The following is a 17,375-nucleotide window of genomic DNA, read 5'->3' on the forward strand; positions in this document are numbered from 1 at the left end:
TCTTCTTTCCCTCCATGACCTCTTTATGTCTGAAGGTCAACAAGATGCAGGAACGCCGTGGTCTTCCCAAGCTGATGCTGAGATCGTTATCGTCTATGTAATGATGATAATCGCGGAGACCTATAGAGCTTCGACTTTATTCTAGTCCTCTCGGTCCTTGTGCTTTGATTTAAAAGCATCTACAATTGATGCCCCACGAATAGTCCTGGGAGGGCCGTCCCATATCTGAGGACCAAGTGTTGAAAACAATTTACCACCATAAGATAAGTAATTTGATTTGCCTTTCACTTGGAGTTCAGTGTGGTCAGATGACGAGAAGAATGGATACGACCTGACCATTGCAAGCGGATTTTACAGCCCACAGCTTCAGCTACAAGCCACACTCATGACTACACTTCTGATAATATAGACGTCTAAAGTCTAAATCCACAGAACCAGCCAACGACGTATGTAGTAGTGACATGCCTTGTAATAATAATAATAATAATAATAATAATAATAATAATAATAATAATAATAATAATAATAATAATAATAATAATAATGATGATGAAATAATAATAATAATAATAATAATAATAATAATAATAATAATAATAATAATAATAATAATAATATAATAATAATAATAATAATAATAATAATAATAATAATAATAATAATAATAATAATAATAATAATAATAATAATAATAATATACAGTATAATAATAATAATAATAATAATAATAATAATAATAATAATAATAATAATAATAATAATAATAATAATATAATAAATAATAATAATAATAATAAATAATAATAATAATGATGATGATGATGAGAATAATAATATATAATAATAATAATATAATAATAATAATAATAATAATAATAATAATAATAATAATAATAATAATAATAATATAATAATAATAATAATAATAATAATAATAATAATAATAATAATATAATAATAATAATAATAATAATAATAACAGTAATAATACGGGTGGGATTCTACATTTTATTTTATTTATTTATTTATTTATTTATTTATTTATTTATTTATTTATTTATTCGTTATTGTCGATAATTCTGATCTTTTGTGCATGATGGTATAAAGAGTTCTGGTGATCAGGAACTCTTTTTGGCTTTTTGGCATTGCCCTCCTTCACACAAGTAAACAATATGGCCGCGGTAAATTCGAAGAGGGTAAACTGGGTGTTGATTTCCACGACTTTGGCTTGCTTATTCTCCATTTATACTATCTTAACACATGGTAAGGATTGTATATAGAAATTATGTACAATGGATAATAGTCTCATTACGCGTTGTAATCATGACATAAGTATAGTTACAAAAGCAGAGAGATCACAGATTCTGGACTCTCGACTCTCAGTCTCAAACTCAAACTCAATCTCAAGTCTCCGCCTCAACTCAAAATTGACTACAAATTTTGGTCGCGTCATTTGACAAGGACCTTGACAAAATTGTCAAGTCGTCAATTGCCAAGGACCGTGTCAGTTCAACTACGCATGCGTACTTTTAATTGCCGCGGAGTTATGTTAGTGTCACGAAGTGATGTATTGTCACAGTCACGGAATGATGTTTATTACATTAGAAATATTAATATTAATTAATAGGCTGTGATAGTACTATCGCAAACTCGGGGACCCAAATAATTTTAGGGGTTTGGGAGGGGGGAAACTTTTTATTTTATTTAAAGTCTCGAAGGGGGTTCGGGAGGGGAGAGACTTTAAAAGAGTTTCCCCCCTACCAAACCCCCAAAATTATTTGGGTCCCTGAGTTTGGGATTATCCCCAGACGCCTGTCGGGGGATAGGGTAGCCTGTTGCAATTCCGAAGTCTACGCAATTCCGAAGGCTTCGACTCACCTCAACTGAATCACCCTTTTACGACCTTTCTGTCCGTCTCGTGGTTTAAACGTTGGTTTGATTCCACAGAAGAGTCAAATCAGCAGCCAATGAGATTGCCCGATGGAATTGGGGTCATCTAATTTGGGACAGCCGTGTCGCTTTCAGTGATCCCGTGGTTTCCCCGTTTGTTATCGTGCCAACACGCTCATACAAAGTTCATTGGTGCCCTTTTCTCGATAATATTTTCGACTTTAATCTTTCACGGAACAGTCGAATCAGGTGGGTAAATGTTGATATTTCTATGTATTCTGTTAAAACAATATTAAAGAATCTATATTCCACCCTTTATATTCTCCTATTTACAGTAGACAGGATAAAATCGATATTTTAGAAGTGTGACACCCTTCGATGCAATTCCGAAGGCGGCCCGACACAATTCCGAAGGCCGCTTGACGCAATTCTGTAGACCGCTTTGATGATCATAATGATGATGATAATGATGACGATAATGATGATGATGATGATGGTGGCGGTGATAATGATGGTAGTGGTGGTGTTAGGGATGATGATGGTGATGAGGATGTGATGATGATAATGATGGTGCTGATGACGATGATGGTGGTGGTGTTAGTGATGATGATGAGGACGGTGATGGTGATGATGACGATTATGGTGATGATGATAATGATGGTGATGATGATGGTGGTGGTGTCAGTGATGATGATGATGATGGTGGTGGTGTTAGTAATGAGGATGGTGATGATAACGATGATGATGGTGGTGTTAGTGATGATGATGAGGATGGTGATGATGATGGTGGTGATTATGATGACGATGATGGTGATGATGACGATGATGATGGTGGTGATTATGATGGCGATGGTGTTAGTGATGCGGATGATGACGATGATGATGGTGGTGGTGGTGATAATAATGGTGGTGTTGGTGATGATGATGCTGATTGTTGATGATGATGGTGATGTTACCGTTGGCCTAGGTTTAATTACCAAACGCAAATTCTTGTTTTTCCTTTACAGAACAATGCCGAAAGGATACACAGAGGAAGACCTCCAACGTGCCATTGCAGCCAAGAAAAATGGCATGAGTTACAGCGTAGCTTCCAAGACATTTGGAATCCCCCAAACCACGCTGGTCGACTACATAAAGGCCCGTTCTAATGCAGGGGTGAAAGCCGGCCGAAAAACTTCAATTCCTCCAGAGGTTGAGACTTCAATTGTGGAAGCTATATTCTGTTCGGCTGAAGCTGGATTCCCCCTTACAAAGGACCAGATCTTAAAAAAAGTGGGAAAGGTGGTTCATAACCTGAACCTAAAAACGCAATTTGTCGACGGCGTCCCTGGCGACGGTTACTGGAGGGCACTCAAACTGAGGTTTCCTCAGATCACTGTCCGCTCGGCAGAATGCTGTAGCCACAAGCGTTTGTCTGCTCTCAGCAGAGAACGGGTGGCTAGCTACTTTGAGGATATCCACTCCCTGATCAGGAGCAACAATATCCAGCCACAGGCCATCTGGAATATGGATGAAACTGGACTGCAGTTCTCCCACAAACCTGGCAAGGTAACTACAACGTACCTAGGTGTTAATTTTTCTAAAAATACATCAACCATTGTCTTGTTTTAAATGAGCTTAACTCACTCAATCCTAACACCGACTATATCCGTTGTATACCCGGGATTACTTTTACCCCATGCCTATTTTTTAACATTTTTCTGAGACAAATTATAGGCGTAGTATCAAAGCTAATGTTTTTAATTTTTACGTGTTAAAAGGTAGTTGACTAAAAATATCTATGAACATGCTCATTTTAATATATTTTTTCCAATTTTGAAAAGAATAAAAAATCTCTAGGATTGAGTGAGTTAACAATTGAGCTTTATATAGCGCAATATCCACTAAATGTGCTCAAAGCGCTTTACAAGAATCTCTAGGATTGAGTGAGTTAATAATTGAGCTTTATATAGCACAATATCCACTAAATGTGCTCAAAGCGCTTTACAAGGGGTCCCTGGTCAACAGCAACATTTAACATGTAGGACGAGTCATGACGCCTGTTAGGCGATATTACAATTTTTCGGACAAAGACAACGCTGTTAACGGCCTGGTACTCATTTTACACCTGAGTATGGTGAGAGAATGTGAGTAAAGAGCCTTTTCCAAGGACTCAACTATGCTCCGAGCACGAGGCTCGAACCCAGGACCTTCCAATCTGAAAGTGAGTGTCATACCACTAGACCACATAGCCGCTTTGACTGACAAATACCATGGGATGGAAAGTTGTCATCACGTCTCATAATATGTGCCATGATATGAGTGAATGTCTAACAATTCAGTTTAATCCAAAATGTTTCAAGGAACAAATCTCTCACAAGTTTCTGTTGTTTTCTTTTTTTTCTTCTTATATTTCAAAAGGTTGTTGCCAAGAAGGGGTCACGCCGTCTGCATCAACGGTGTAGTGACTCAAAGGAGACGGTCACTATTGTGGCTGCCATCAACGCTGCTGGCAGAGCCCTCAACCCGATGGCCATTGTTAAAGGAAAGACAGAGGCGAGCGTCCAGTCGTTTGATGTCCACCTGGGTCCCGATGGGTGCTTCTGGACTTACCAAGAACGTGGATGGACTGACAACTCTATTGGACTGGAATGGTTTAAATCTGTGTTCCTTCCAAATTGTGGAACGGAACGGCCCCAGCTACTCCTCTTGGATGGGCACAGCAGCCATGAAGTCCTCGAGCTCCTCGAAATTGCCAGGGACGAGGATATACATATATTTGCACTGCCACCACATACAACACAGTGCCTTCAACCATTGGACACAAATGTGTTCAAACCGATGAAGTCGGCGTACAACTCGGCGTGTACAGATTTTTTATATCACTACCCCAGCAAAGTGATAGATAAACACTCTTTTCCCCTTATGCTCAGTAGAGCATGGGATGTCTTGAGGGATCGAGCATTGCTGAGAAAGGCTTTTAAAACGACCGGCGTCTACCCCCTCAACCCAGCAGCCATCTCTGATGACTGGTTTTCTGCATCCGCTGCGCTCTCGCGGCCATTGTTGGAAACAGAGCCGTCTGATGCTTCCACATTGGGGGCCATCTTGGTCCAGGCTGTGGGTCCAGAGTCTGAATCACCAACTATCACACAAGAGGCAGGGCCGTCTCATGCTTCCACATCGGGCGGCATCTTGGTTCAGGCTGTGGATCCAGAGCCTGAACATCCAACAACACAGGAAACAGGGCCTAGTACAGAGGATATCTTGGCCCAGGCCATGGATATATCTGGGCTGACAGCCGACTGGAACAAAGCTGTCAACGAGATATTCTCGACCCCGGCTCCAGAACCACGTTCTGCCACTGCGAGAAGATATGAAACTTCTCACAGAGTTCTCACATCTGATGAGATAATTGAAAGCAAGCGGCAGAAAAGAGAAGAGAAAGAGAGGATGGAGGCAGAGAAACGTGAAAGGGCTCTGGCACGTGAAGAGAAAAGGAAGGCTGCCAAAGATAAAGGGCCACAGCCAAAGAGAAGCAATTTCAAAAAAAAAAAATAAATCGGTTTGAAATGTTAAAGTGTCTTTGTCTTAATAATTTGTTGCATTCTTGATTTTTAACTGAAGACAAATTGGTTGAGTGGTTACCTCATTGGCCACAAACTGGGAGATGCCGGGTTTGATTCCAAAGCCAATTTTTGCTCTATTTTCTTGAGCAATAAAAACTCCAACTGCTTCTCGGTTTGTAACTGTGGTGCTCATTGAGCTCGAGTCGCATCACAGTTACTAATCCTGGGTCGGGTTCCCTACCTCCTCAGTGGGCAGGGAGGTACTTACCGTGTCTTCTATCCCCTTATATCTCTTTTCCACCATGCTTTCTGTCTTTGTCTTGGTATGAGATTACTTGGTTTTGTCCCGACCTTGGCTGGTGTCCTTGGCTTGGTATGCTCTTGGAATCTACATCTGATCCCTATTTCTTCACAATTCCCCTTTGTCTTACTCTCTCTTGGGTGCTTTAATTGTAATTCTAGAACTTTCGACTATCCCATTTTCTTCCTTTTTACTGGCGCTGATATAACCTAAATGTGTTGCAAGCGCCGTAAAACCTTTAAAACAAACAAACAAGCTACTAATCACAAGGTAAAAACTGCACAGGATAGAATGTGTTTGACATGAAATACAGCCTGGTCATGATGAGGCAAGTGCACACATTCTTACAAAAGTGCCATAACAACCCATAAAGGACTTTGAGGAAAAAGGGGTGTAAATAAGTTGTTGCTTCAAATTGGGTTAATAAACTATAACCCATAAAGGACTGAGGAGAAAGGGGTGTAAATGAGTTGTTGCTTCAAATTGTGAAACATTCATAAACTAGACAAAAAGTAAAAGATATACACATGAGAACGGTACTACCACGAACTCGGGGACCCAAATAATTTTGGGGTTTTGGGAGGGGGGAGACTTTCAAAAAAAAAAAAAAAAATTGGGGGGTTTGGGAGGGGGGGAACTTTTTTTTTTTTTTTTTTAAGTCTCTCCCCTCCCAAACCCCCTATCTAGACTTTTTTTTAATAAAAAAGTTTCCCCCCTCCCAAACCCCTAAAATTATTTGGGTCCCCAAGTTTGCGGTAGTACCTCGGAGAACATTAAAAAGACCTCAAATCAAACGAACAAAACATCAATAAAAGTGTTCCATCTGGTCTCTTCGGAATTGCAACATACGCCATTCGGAATTGCATCGAACCCCTTCGGAATTGCGTCTACCCTCACTGGTCATATTAAAACAGTCAATGGGAGAAATGGAACTCTCCGGTCCTATCCGAAATAGTTTCAACCAATCAAAAAGCACGTTAGTAATACTAATTTTGTATAAGATGTGATTGGCTGATATAAATAGATTTAGCAAAACATGAAATGTGAGTAGTTATGTGATTGCCCTTCGGAATTGCAACAGGCTACCCTAATGAAAATTTGTTATCCCCAGACACATATTTGAAACTCTGCTCTTTTACTTTTAAACAATTATCCACATTCCAGAATATGGAATGTTTCCGAATGCACATAGAGAAATATGGAAAGTTAATAAAATATCTATAAAAACATAAAATTAACCAACATTCAGTTGTCACTACATATACACAATAAGCGTCGACTTCGAAGTGGGTGTCATGGCCGAATGGTTAGTCGTCTGCCCTGGAAGTTTTACCAGAATCGACGTTGCGGGTTCAAATCCTGGTTCCACCACTTTAAAAAAAATTTAAAATTCTGTCCTCTTTTTACAGAGAGTTGCAAGGGACAAATGTCCCATCCATCCTCCACCTACCTCTTTTTTCTTTTAAACTCTCTCTCTCTCTCTCTCTCTCTCTCTCTCTCTCTCTCTCTCTCTCTCTCTCTCTCTCTCTCTCTCTCTCTCTCTCTCTCTCTCTTCTCTCTCTCTCTTGGTTCCCTTCTAGTTTCTAGCAAATTGTCATATATTCATCCCCACTCTGATCTCAAAAAGTGTCTAAAAAGGATAAATAATTAAAAAGCAAACAAACAGAAATATTCAGAGAGCGACCAAATGGTCAGATAGAGGAGAAAAAACCCAAACAATAATTAAAAAAAAAAAAAGAAAGAAATTTTAAGATATTCATGCTCAGAAACGGAACAAAAGGTCAAACAAAAAGGAGAAAAGAATAGACTCGCTCAAAAAAAAAAAAAAAGAGGTGGGGGGAGGATGGATGGGACATTTATCCCTTGCAACGTTCTGTAAAAAGAAGACGGAATTTTTAAAAAAAATGTTGAATAAATAAAAAAGTGGTGGAACCAGGATTCGAACCCACAATGTCGATTCTGGTAAAACTTCCAGGGCAGATGACTAAACCATTTGGCCATCACACCCACTTTGAAGTCGATGTATATTGAATTGTGTTTATGTAGTAACAACTGATTTAATGTTGGTTAATTTTATTTTGATGTTTTTATAGATATTTTATTAACTTTCCTTATTTCTATATGAATTTGGAAACATTCCATATTCTGGAATGTGGATAATTGTTCAAAAGAGCGGAGTTTCAAAAATATGTGTCTGGAGATAACGAATTTTTGTTATCCCCAGACAGGTGTCTGGAGATAATCACAGCGTAATTAATACTCTCATTTTCTATTTTCTCTCACACTCTCTGTGTGCCATGTTTCCATCTCTGTGTGTGTTTCTATGTAATTTTTCTCCTTTCTTTCTCTCTCTCTGCTCTCTCTCACTCTCTCTCTCTCTCTCTCTCTCTCTCTCTCTCTCTCTCTCTCTCTCACACATACATTCATTGTTATTAGTAGAATTGCTCTCGTTTTCTCTCTTATTTCTTCCTTCCATTTTCTTCTCTCTCTCCCACTCATTCTCTCTTTTAGCCACAGATCGTGCCAGTTGTTAAATCTTCAACTATCCACTAATGACTGCCAAGGGCTGACGTCAATTAATAATTACTCTCATACTTATTTTCTTTCTCTCTTTCATTTTCTCTCCTTCCTTCATTTTCTCTTTTCTCTCTCTCTCACATCCTCTTCTTGCCACAGACCTAGCCAGGTGGTAAATCGTCAACTATTTACTATTAACTCCCACAAATGTTTACGTGATTTGTTCCTTATTATGACAATATGCAGTATATTTTTCTTTAAAACAAAGGAAATTCTACTTTTTAAATAAAATCTAGGCAGGGATTTGCCATTATTTTGTCCTTCTGTTTTTTTTTTTCTCCCCTGAATCCGAAAACACAGTAATTTTTGTTTTGATGTGATTATAATTCGTCTTGGAATTCGTGTAAAGACTTACAGTGGAAACCATTTATAACAGGCCCGGTTATAACAGGGATCGGCTATAACAGGACTGTTGCTCTGGTCCCATCATCCCTGTTATATCAGGTTTCCACTGTATAAAAACTAAAAACAAATGCCAACGGCTGTAGACTCGATCCTTTCCACAACGATTGACAAGGAATGAATGACTGGAAGAAAGTGACGGAACTTGAGATTCATATGCGCGCAAATCTAGGCTTGACTGAAATCTCCACATGCAGATGAAGAGTTCCAATTTGACTCCTTGACAGTTGATGAACCGTCAACTACCAAGGACTCCCTCCTTGGCAATTGACACTTCCAAAAATTTTAACTGAAAATTATCAATAACTGTGGAGCCTTTTGCCATAGAGAAACAAATATAATAAAGTATCAAATTAAATGTTATTTCCTGTCCAATCCACCTGACTGGAGTCAAACCAAGTTGTAATGAGTTTGAAAATTTTATCAAAGTCATCAAAGTCCCTAATTTTTCATGACTTTCCAACTTTCCATCAATCTGCTAGAGAGATCGATGTACAAAAAAAATATAAAAATTCAGCCATTTTCATTTTGGGGTCCCAACAGCTCAATTGGTAGATAGAGCACTCGCTTCACAATCAAAGGGAAAAAGGTCCATCCCGGGTGAAGTTGAGATTTTTTCTGACCCCCCACCCCCTGCCCAGAGCAGTGATTGGGTTTCTGGATCTTTTTGGTCTGGTAATAGTACTTTGCATTAGAATAGCATCCTTTCCAAAGGGTAGCAATCAATTCTATTTTGTCCATCTCACACTATAGAAACTGTGATAAACTCTGGCTCCATAGGTCTAATGACAATGAAAGACTCCTTTAAAAACCGATTTGTATCACACTGACAGTATCAGTAAAATAGAAAACATTATTTACTTTTATTTGCTTTTAATCATAGATGCTTATATGTATGTCATTAATTTGATATCTTCATTCTTGTCTTTTTGGATTCAGTTGCCATATGGAACGATTGCCAAAGTTTTGAGACCCTATCACCGCCACCGTCATCATCACCGTCATCATCCATATCCATATCCATACGACTGGAACAACTACTGGTGTATTTTCTTCATGTCTTAGATCCGTCAGATCCACAACAATCTCAACACGTCCAAAAATGGAACCATCACAACATGGAAGAATTGTGCAAACAAAACGTCTTGACACTTTCGGTTTTTGTCATGACGTCACAGTTTGTCTTCGATACGAAGAATTTTTTTCACATGATATTCACAAAGACTTTGAACTTTGGATACAAATTATATCAATTTTGTGAAAATTTTGTTATATTTTGTATTGACTTTCATAACTTTGAAGTGATGCCATTTCACTGGATATCAGTTTTATTGATTCTTCTCACTACATGCACATGTGCTGCTATGATCTACTACAAAAAAAGATTGAAATTTCAAGATGAAAGGTACACATCCCTAACTCCCTATCGTGAATATAATTATAATAATTCAACGCTTGCTTTGACAAGATCTAGAAGTCCAATTTCGAGATATGACCCGTGCCGTGTTGGAGATCATTGCAGTCATCAGGGGATGGAAAACCAGACTTCAATCTACAACATTTATGCACGGATCGTACGCTGGGTCCTTTTTCTCGTTGCCTTCTCCATATTTCTAAGCATTCCATGGGAATTTATTCGGCTCTACCAGAAAGCTGTGGCCCATCGGGTGGCCAGTGTCAATATGGTGAGATCTGATATAAATTTTGAAAATGAATTTCCCCTTTGTCTTTATCATTGGTTTTTAAAGCCTCTTTGTGGAGCAAAACCTCTTTATACTTTTTTAAAAATTAAAATTTTGCTTTTTTATAGCGCAATATCCACTAAGCGTGCACAAAACGCTTTCCAAAGAGTCCCTGGTCAACAGCAACATTTAATATGTAGGACGGGACATGACGTCTGTTAGGTGATATTACAACGCTGTAAACGGCCAGGTACTCATTTTACACCTGACTACGGTGAGAGAATGTGAGTAAAGAGCCTTCTCCATGTCCAAGGACTCAACTATGCGCTGAGCGAGACTCGAGCCCGGGACCTTCCGGTCCGAAAGCGAATGTCATACCACTAGACCACATAGCTGCACATAGTTTCGTGTTCTGGTCCCTAAAACGTATTGAACTAAAATAAATAAGTATTTTTAAAAATGTAGTCCTTCAGAGACATTAGACTTACAGAGCTGGAATTTATCCTGGGTTCAATATAGTGTGTACCGGGCAATAGCAATATTGCTTGCTACCCTTTGTAATGCTAGATGCTAGTTTATTGCAAAGTTGAAACTTGTTTATCTTGTCTGTTTTATTATTTATTGTCTCCCCTTCTTCCAAACAGGCAGACACCAGCATTGATAACAACAACAATATTTTAGTATCCATTACAAAGTCTGCATTAATACAATCATCATAGCATCTGCTTTGTGAGCATCACCACCATCGCCATCATCAACTTTTTCCTTTAATTTTGTTTCTGATAGTTTTGCATGTTTGAAGGAGTATTATTTTTTTTTTAATGATAATAATAATAATAATAATAATAAAATAATAATAATAATAACAATAATAAAAATAATAATAATAATAATAATATAATAATAATAATAATAATAATAATAATAATAATAATAATAATAATAATAATAATAATAATAATAATAATAATAATAATAATATAATAAATAATAATAATAATAATAATATAATAATAATAATAAATAATAATAAATAATAATAATAATAATAATAATAATAATAATAATAATATAATAATAATAATAATAATAATAATAATAATAATAATAATAATAATAATAATAATATAATAATAATAATACAATAATAATAAAATTAATAATAATAATAATAATAATAATAATAATAATAATAATAATAATAATAATAATAATAATAGATAAGCATCAATTTATCACTAATTGTCTCATCCTTTTTAACCTCCAATTCAAGGGATTGCCAGTCGAGTGTTCTCCAAACTCACGGGGATGGATGGACAGTATCAAGTCTGTGTTACGGTGGCACCTGTCATGGTCACATGACCACAACCCCTGTGTCGATTACTACCACGCCACTCTTGTCAACCCCTTGTGGGAGGTCAGTCCTCTTTTGGTGAGTAGGATATTTGGAATATTAATTCTCTTTTTGGTGAGTAGGACATTTGGGAGGTCTGGGTGGGGATCCTGACCTCCCATAGCCGTTTTCCAATTGTTTCCTGTCGTTGTCTTGGTGTGAGATTACTTAGTTTTGTCCTGACCCTGGCTGGAGTCCTTGGCTGGGAGGGATACAGTCGAATGTATAGTTATAGTTTTGGGAGATGATATTTTTTTCCTTGTAAATCATCTCTCTGATATGCATTGTATTATGTTTAGTTTACATATTATATTATATGATTTGTAAACATTTGAGTGTTTTCCTTTTAGTTGGGACCTGTGCTTGTGTGTGGATGAGACTTTTAGGTGATTTTAAACTAAGTACTTTGACGGTGTGCTCTTGGAATCAACAACTGTTCCCTATTTGAACTAATTCCCCTTTGTCTTACCTTTTCTTGGGTGCTTTAATTGTAATTCTAGAACTTTTTACTAACCTATTTTCTTCCTTTTTACTGGTGCTGATATGACCTTAACGTGTTGGAAGCGCCATAAAACCCTTAAAAACAAACAAAACAAACATTTGGGAGGTCAATTCTCTTGTGGTGAGTAGGATATTTGAAAAATGGATGTATGATACAGAATCTTTTTCATGAAGTATGAGTACAAAAAACCATCAAAGGGGTGACTTTGCATCAACTGATTTTTAGGCTTGTTGCAGTTATTTCCCTTGTTAGAGTACATGATTTTTTTTTTATCAAAAGAAATAACTGTCACAAAACTCAATATAATCTAATCTGTCCAAATCTACAGAGCCCATGTCACCCCTGGTATTTTTTAACGGCATTTCCTCCATCTGATCTTCAAGGTCATCCTCACTTTATTTTTCCTTCGAGGGGCAGCGTGGCTCAGCGGTACAGTCTTTGCTTTGTTCCCCAAAGGTACAGAGTTCGATCACCCGCCGCTGCACTGTATGGCCTTGAGCAAGTCACCTCGCCCTAGCTCAATTTGCGGTGCTGCACTGCGACGTCTCCTGGGTTATTCCATTCTTCTCTTGGAATAGACCTGAGAGACAAATTTTCTCGTTGGGATGAAGAAAGGGAATTTTATATTTTATATCTTATATAAATTGTGCTTATCGGACAACCTAGCTGTTGGTTTCAAGCTTTTATGCTTTTTTAAGGTCTTTAGGTGCATTCATTTCAGACTATCATCAAGGTATCAGACAGTGCTGAATGGATATATCAACAACTTTAGTATCTATGCCACACTTAAGACGACATGCCATCAAAGTACTTTTTTTAAAACATTGTAATATTGTTAAATGAAGATCTCGTAAATTGACAAAAGTATTACTATGAGTGGGAGATGGTGATATCAAAATATACTTATATTATCGACAAAGCGATCTGTTGATCTAGGGAATAACTGGTCTAAAAAAAAAAAAGAAAGAAAACAAGAATACAATTATGAGGTTGGCCTTTGTATTTGTGATTAATCAAAAATGCAAAAGAAGCAATCAATTGTAAATATTATTTTGCATGAACAAAAAAAAAAAGATTTTATCAGATATTTTAAAATATCAAAGTGACAATTAGGGAGCAGGGACTGGCGTAAAATAGACGTGAAAATGTCTGTGGAAAACAGTGCAAGGCAACGCAAGAATGAAAAAGACAAGAAAAAAACCCGAACTATCCCATCTCGTGACAGGCTGATTTTTTTGGGGATATTTTTTTTTCTTTCTTACTTTGCCGGACCTCCCACAGTGGGCAGGGAGGTACTTACTGTGTCTTCTATACCCCTATATCTGTTTTCCAACATGCTACCTGTCTTTGTCTTGGAATGAGATTACTTGGTTTTGTCCTGGCCCTGACCGGATACCCCGACTGTTAGGGAAACAGTCAAAAGTATAGTTAGTTTGGGGAGGTGATATTTTGTCTTGTAAATTATCTCTCTGTTATGCACTGTAATATTTTTGTTTGACATATAAATATAATATACGATTTGTAAACCTTTGAGTGTGTGCCTCTCAGTGGGGACTTGTGCTTGTGTCTGGATGAGACATTTAGGTGATCTCAAACTAAGTACACTTATAGTGCACTTTTGGAATCTACACCTGTTCTCTATATGAACTAATTCCCCTTTGTCTTCCTTTTTCTTTGGTACTTTAATTGTAATTCTAGAACTTTTTTTACCATCCCATTTTCTTCCTTTTTACTGGCGCTGATATGACCGAAATGTGTTGAAAGTGTCGTAAAACCCTTAAAAACAAACAAATTATCTAATTGCAGTTTACAATTGTTGTTTTTTGTTACTTTAAATTTCAGGTTCTCTCCTCTGTGTTGTCCCGTGGAGTCGTTCACCCCATGGAGGTCATCAGCTCCTCCATGGGTCGAAGTGTCAGGATATTCTTTGCCGAGATCCCAGCACATTGGCAGCCTGCAATTATGCTCGTTGCTATGGTAACTCTTGTTGTTTTCCTTCTGATCCTGTGCAGTTACCGAGTGTCCATTCCACTCCTGTTGCGCATCGAACCCAAATCCCCGGCCGGAAGCAGAGCCGATTCAAAACCATTGAAATTCAAGGGGAGTCGAGGGAGATGGACAAAATGTGGACGACGAATCGCCTGTCAGAAAAACAAGCCAGGAAAACAATCGATGTCTGGGGTCGAAGGTCGTGATTCGTCTTTACCAGCTGGATGATAGTTTTATCTTTTCTTTGTTAGACTTTAGTTTTATCGCTTTCTTTAAGCTAGGAGAGGAGGTCATCATAGCTTTGCTGGTAGAGTAAAACGTTGCCAATTGTCCGTCTATTTACGGAATTCAGTATGTTATAAACCTTCAGTATATTTTCCAATCACCTGCTAAATGGAATAAAAGTGAATACATAATTAATGTCTTTTTACTGGAGTTCCGCACTCAGAAAGCAGTTGGTCTTTGTGTTGGCGTAAAAGTTCAGTAAATTGTTGCCTCCTGAATTGGCTACCCTGACTGAGAGCACTCGCTGCACAGACAAAGGAAATAGGATCGAGGTGGTGGGTGAAGTTGCTCCCTGTCCAGCCATCAAGCAGTGATTGGGTAGCTGACCATTCCATGTCCACCCTGTCCAGCCATCAAGCAGTGACTGGGTAGCTGAGTAGATTAGAGTTGTCAGAGATTACTCTGCAATGGACTAGTGTGGTGTCCTGCCTAGATGTAAATTGTGCTGCTCGAAGCTCGAAGAAATAAATAACAATGTGAAATTGAATGTAAACTTCAATTTAATAAACAAAAACAGATAATGTGGACGTTTCAGGTTTCCCCTTTATCAACAAAACAGGATGAATGAAACACTACAGATGAAGGATTCATCTGAAGTGTTTCATTTATCTTGTTTTGTTGATAAATGTGAAATCTGAAACGTCCACATTATCTGTTTTCGTTTATTAAATTGAAGCTTACATTCAATTTCACATTGTTATTTATGTCCTGTCAAAAGGGTAGCACACAATTGTTATTGTCAGTTTAACACTATTGAAAACAGGAATAAACCCAGCTCCATGGGCTTTATGGTCTGAAAAGAAAGAAAAAAAACTAGCCAAGAAAGAAGAAATGGCGACACGAGCCCTGACCTGGTACGATCCTCGGTTTGAAGATTTAAACAATATATTATATATGGGGGGTGAAGTGGCCGAGTGTTTAAGGCATTGCACTGTCAGGCACTTTCGTTTTTTTCCTTGAACCCCCAATTTGCTCACTGTGACAACATGGGTGATTCCTGTTGGCGTCAGACATCTTGTTTGATGAGCTTTCTATATTCCTTCGTGAAATGCCTAGGCAACGATATCTCACTGTGACAACATGGGTGATTCCTGTTGGCGTCAGACATCTTGTTTGATGAGTTATCTATATTCCTTCGTGAAATGCTTAAGCGACGATATCTTATGATGTCGTGGCGGAAAAGGCATAGTTCTTTAAATTTGTTTTTATATATATAATGTATGTACTGACGTTCCACACTTTGGCAATAATGAATAATAAGGAGATGTGACATTGTGAGATTTTAGGTATGTGCTGTGTGTATGTTGTATTGCAGATTGTGTTTCTGTTATACATAAAATTATAATTTGGATGATTGTTTTGTTATTGGTTTGGCTTCATTTTTAAAAGAATATTATTTTTGGTCATTTAAATAATTTGTCCATACTGGGCAGGGAGGTACTTGCTGTGTCTTCTATCCCCCTGTATCTGTTTTCCAATTGCTTTCTGTCTTTGTCTTGGAATGATATTACTTAGTTTTGTCCTTACCTTGGCCGGAGTCCTTGGCTGGGTGGGAAACAGTCGAATGTTTAATTTTAGTTTTGGGAGATGATATTTTTTTCCATGTAAATCATCTCTCTGTTGTGCACTGTTATTTTTTAATTTTTATTGTATGATTTGTAAACATTTGGGTGCATCCCTTTTAGTGGGATCTTGTGCTGGTGTCTGGGGGGGGGATTTAAGGTGATTTCAAACTAAATACACTGATAAAATGCTCTTAGAATCTAAATCCGTTCCCTATTTGTACCATTCCACTTTGTCTTACTTTATACTCAAGTCCTTTTAATTGTACATCTAGAATGTTTTTACTATCCAACTTTCTTCTTTTTAATGGCGCTGATATGACCTAAATGTGTTGCAAGCGCCGTAAAAGCCTTAAAAACAAGCAAAAACAAATCCCCCTTTGTCTTACTTTTTCTTGTATGCTTTCAATTGTAAATCTCTGGGTGGGATTCCTGACCTCCCATAGTGGGCAGGGAAGCACTTCTGCCTCTAACCCAGTTACTTCCAATCAATCCAAACAGTCATCCTTATCCAAGGAATCACTACGTCATCGTCACCATTATTACAGCTGGCATAGACGGACATAGAGAACAATAGCATGTCACAGATTCGGTTATCTGGATATTGATAGTGAGTCCACCACACAACCAGATCTTTGATATGATTTCGTTATCACGACTGCCAATAAGGAAAAGTAGAGGGTCTTGGTGTTACTTTATTTATTGAGGCCAACAGAACCAAACTTAAAAACAAAAATGTATAATATTAGCCTGACCTCTGACCCCCACGCCGTTGTCTGAGAGAAAACGAGATATTTGTCACCCATCGTCGCTTAGGGGTATTATGTCGGCACGAACTAGTTTCTGGAAATTTAATCTATTGATGCCATGCGTTTACCCAAATCGCTCACAACATCCGCCAGCCGGATAAAAGGCCCAACACACAAAACCATGTGTAACTTTGAACGTTCATAACCTGATTGATAGAATTTAGTTAGAAAGATCTGAGAGATTGACGTCAATTTTGTCCCTTCTATCCCCACACATTTGAAACTTTTCCCTAATTTTTATCTTTGATATTGTGGAGAATAAATACAAATTCTTACTTTGCCAAAATCTCAAATTTTGATTTTTCTCATCACTTTATTTCCAATGCCAAATTCAATTTTCTGGGTTCAATTCACCCCGACAGAAATCCGTTTGGAGAACGAGGGGGGGGGGGGGGGTGGGGTGTCACAATTTTTTAAAAAATTGGCGAGAAAAGT

The 17,375-nt window shown here is 37.7% G+C and overlaps 1 protein-coding gene across 1 annotated transcript; it reads left to right on the plus strand.

The window, feature by feature from the left end:
• Positions 1 to 1,150: 1,150 nt before the first annotated feature.
• LOC144979659 (uncharacterized) lies at positions 1,151 to 17,226 on the plus strand. Its single transcript, XM_078926495.1, has 4 exons — positions 1,151 to 1,263; positions 9,658 to 10,403; positions 11,674 to 11,832; positions 14,138 to 17,226. Exons 1-4 carry the CDS (start codon positions 1,173 to 1,175, stop codon positions 14,510 to 14,512), a joined length of 1,371 nt encoding a protein of 456 aa, XP_078782621.1. The 5' UTR covers positions 1,151 to 1,172; the 3' UTR covers positions 14,513 to 17,226.
• The last annotated feature ends 149 nt before the right edge of the window (positions 17,227 to 17,375 follow it).

This window comes from Berghia stephanieae, chromosome 9 (genome assembly GCF_034508935.2).
Source record: "Berghia stephanieae isolate SIO BIC M18660-M18661 chromosome 9, UCSD_Bste_1.3, whole genome shotgun sequence".
NCBI lineage: Eukaryota > Metazoa > Mollusca > Gastropoda > Nudibranchia > Aeolidiidae > Berghia > Berghia stephanieae.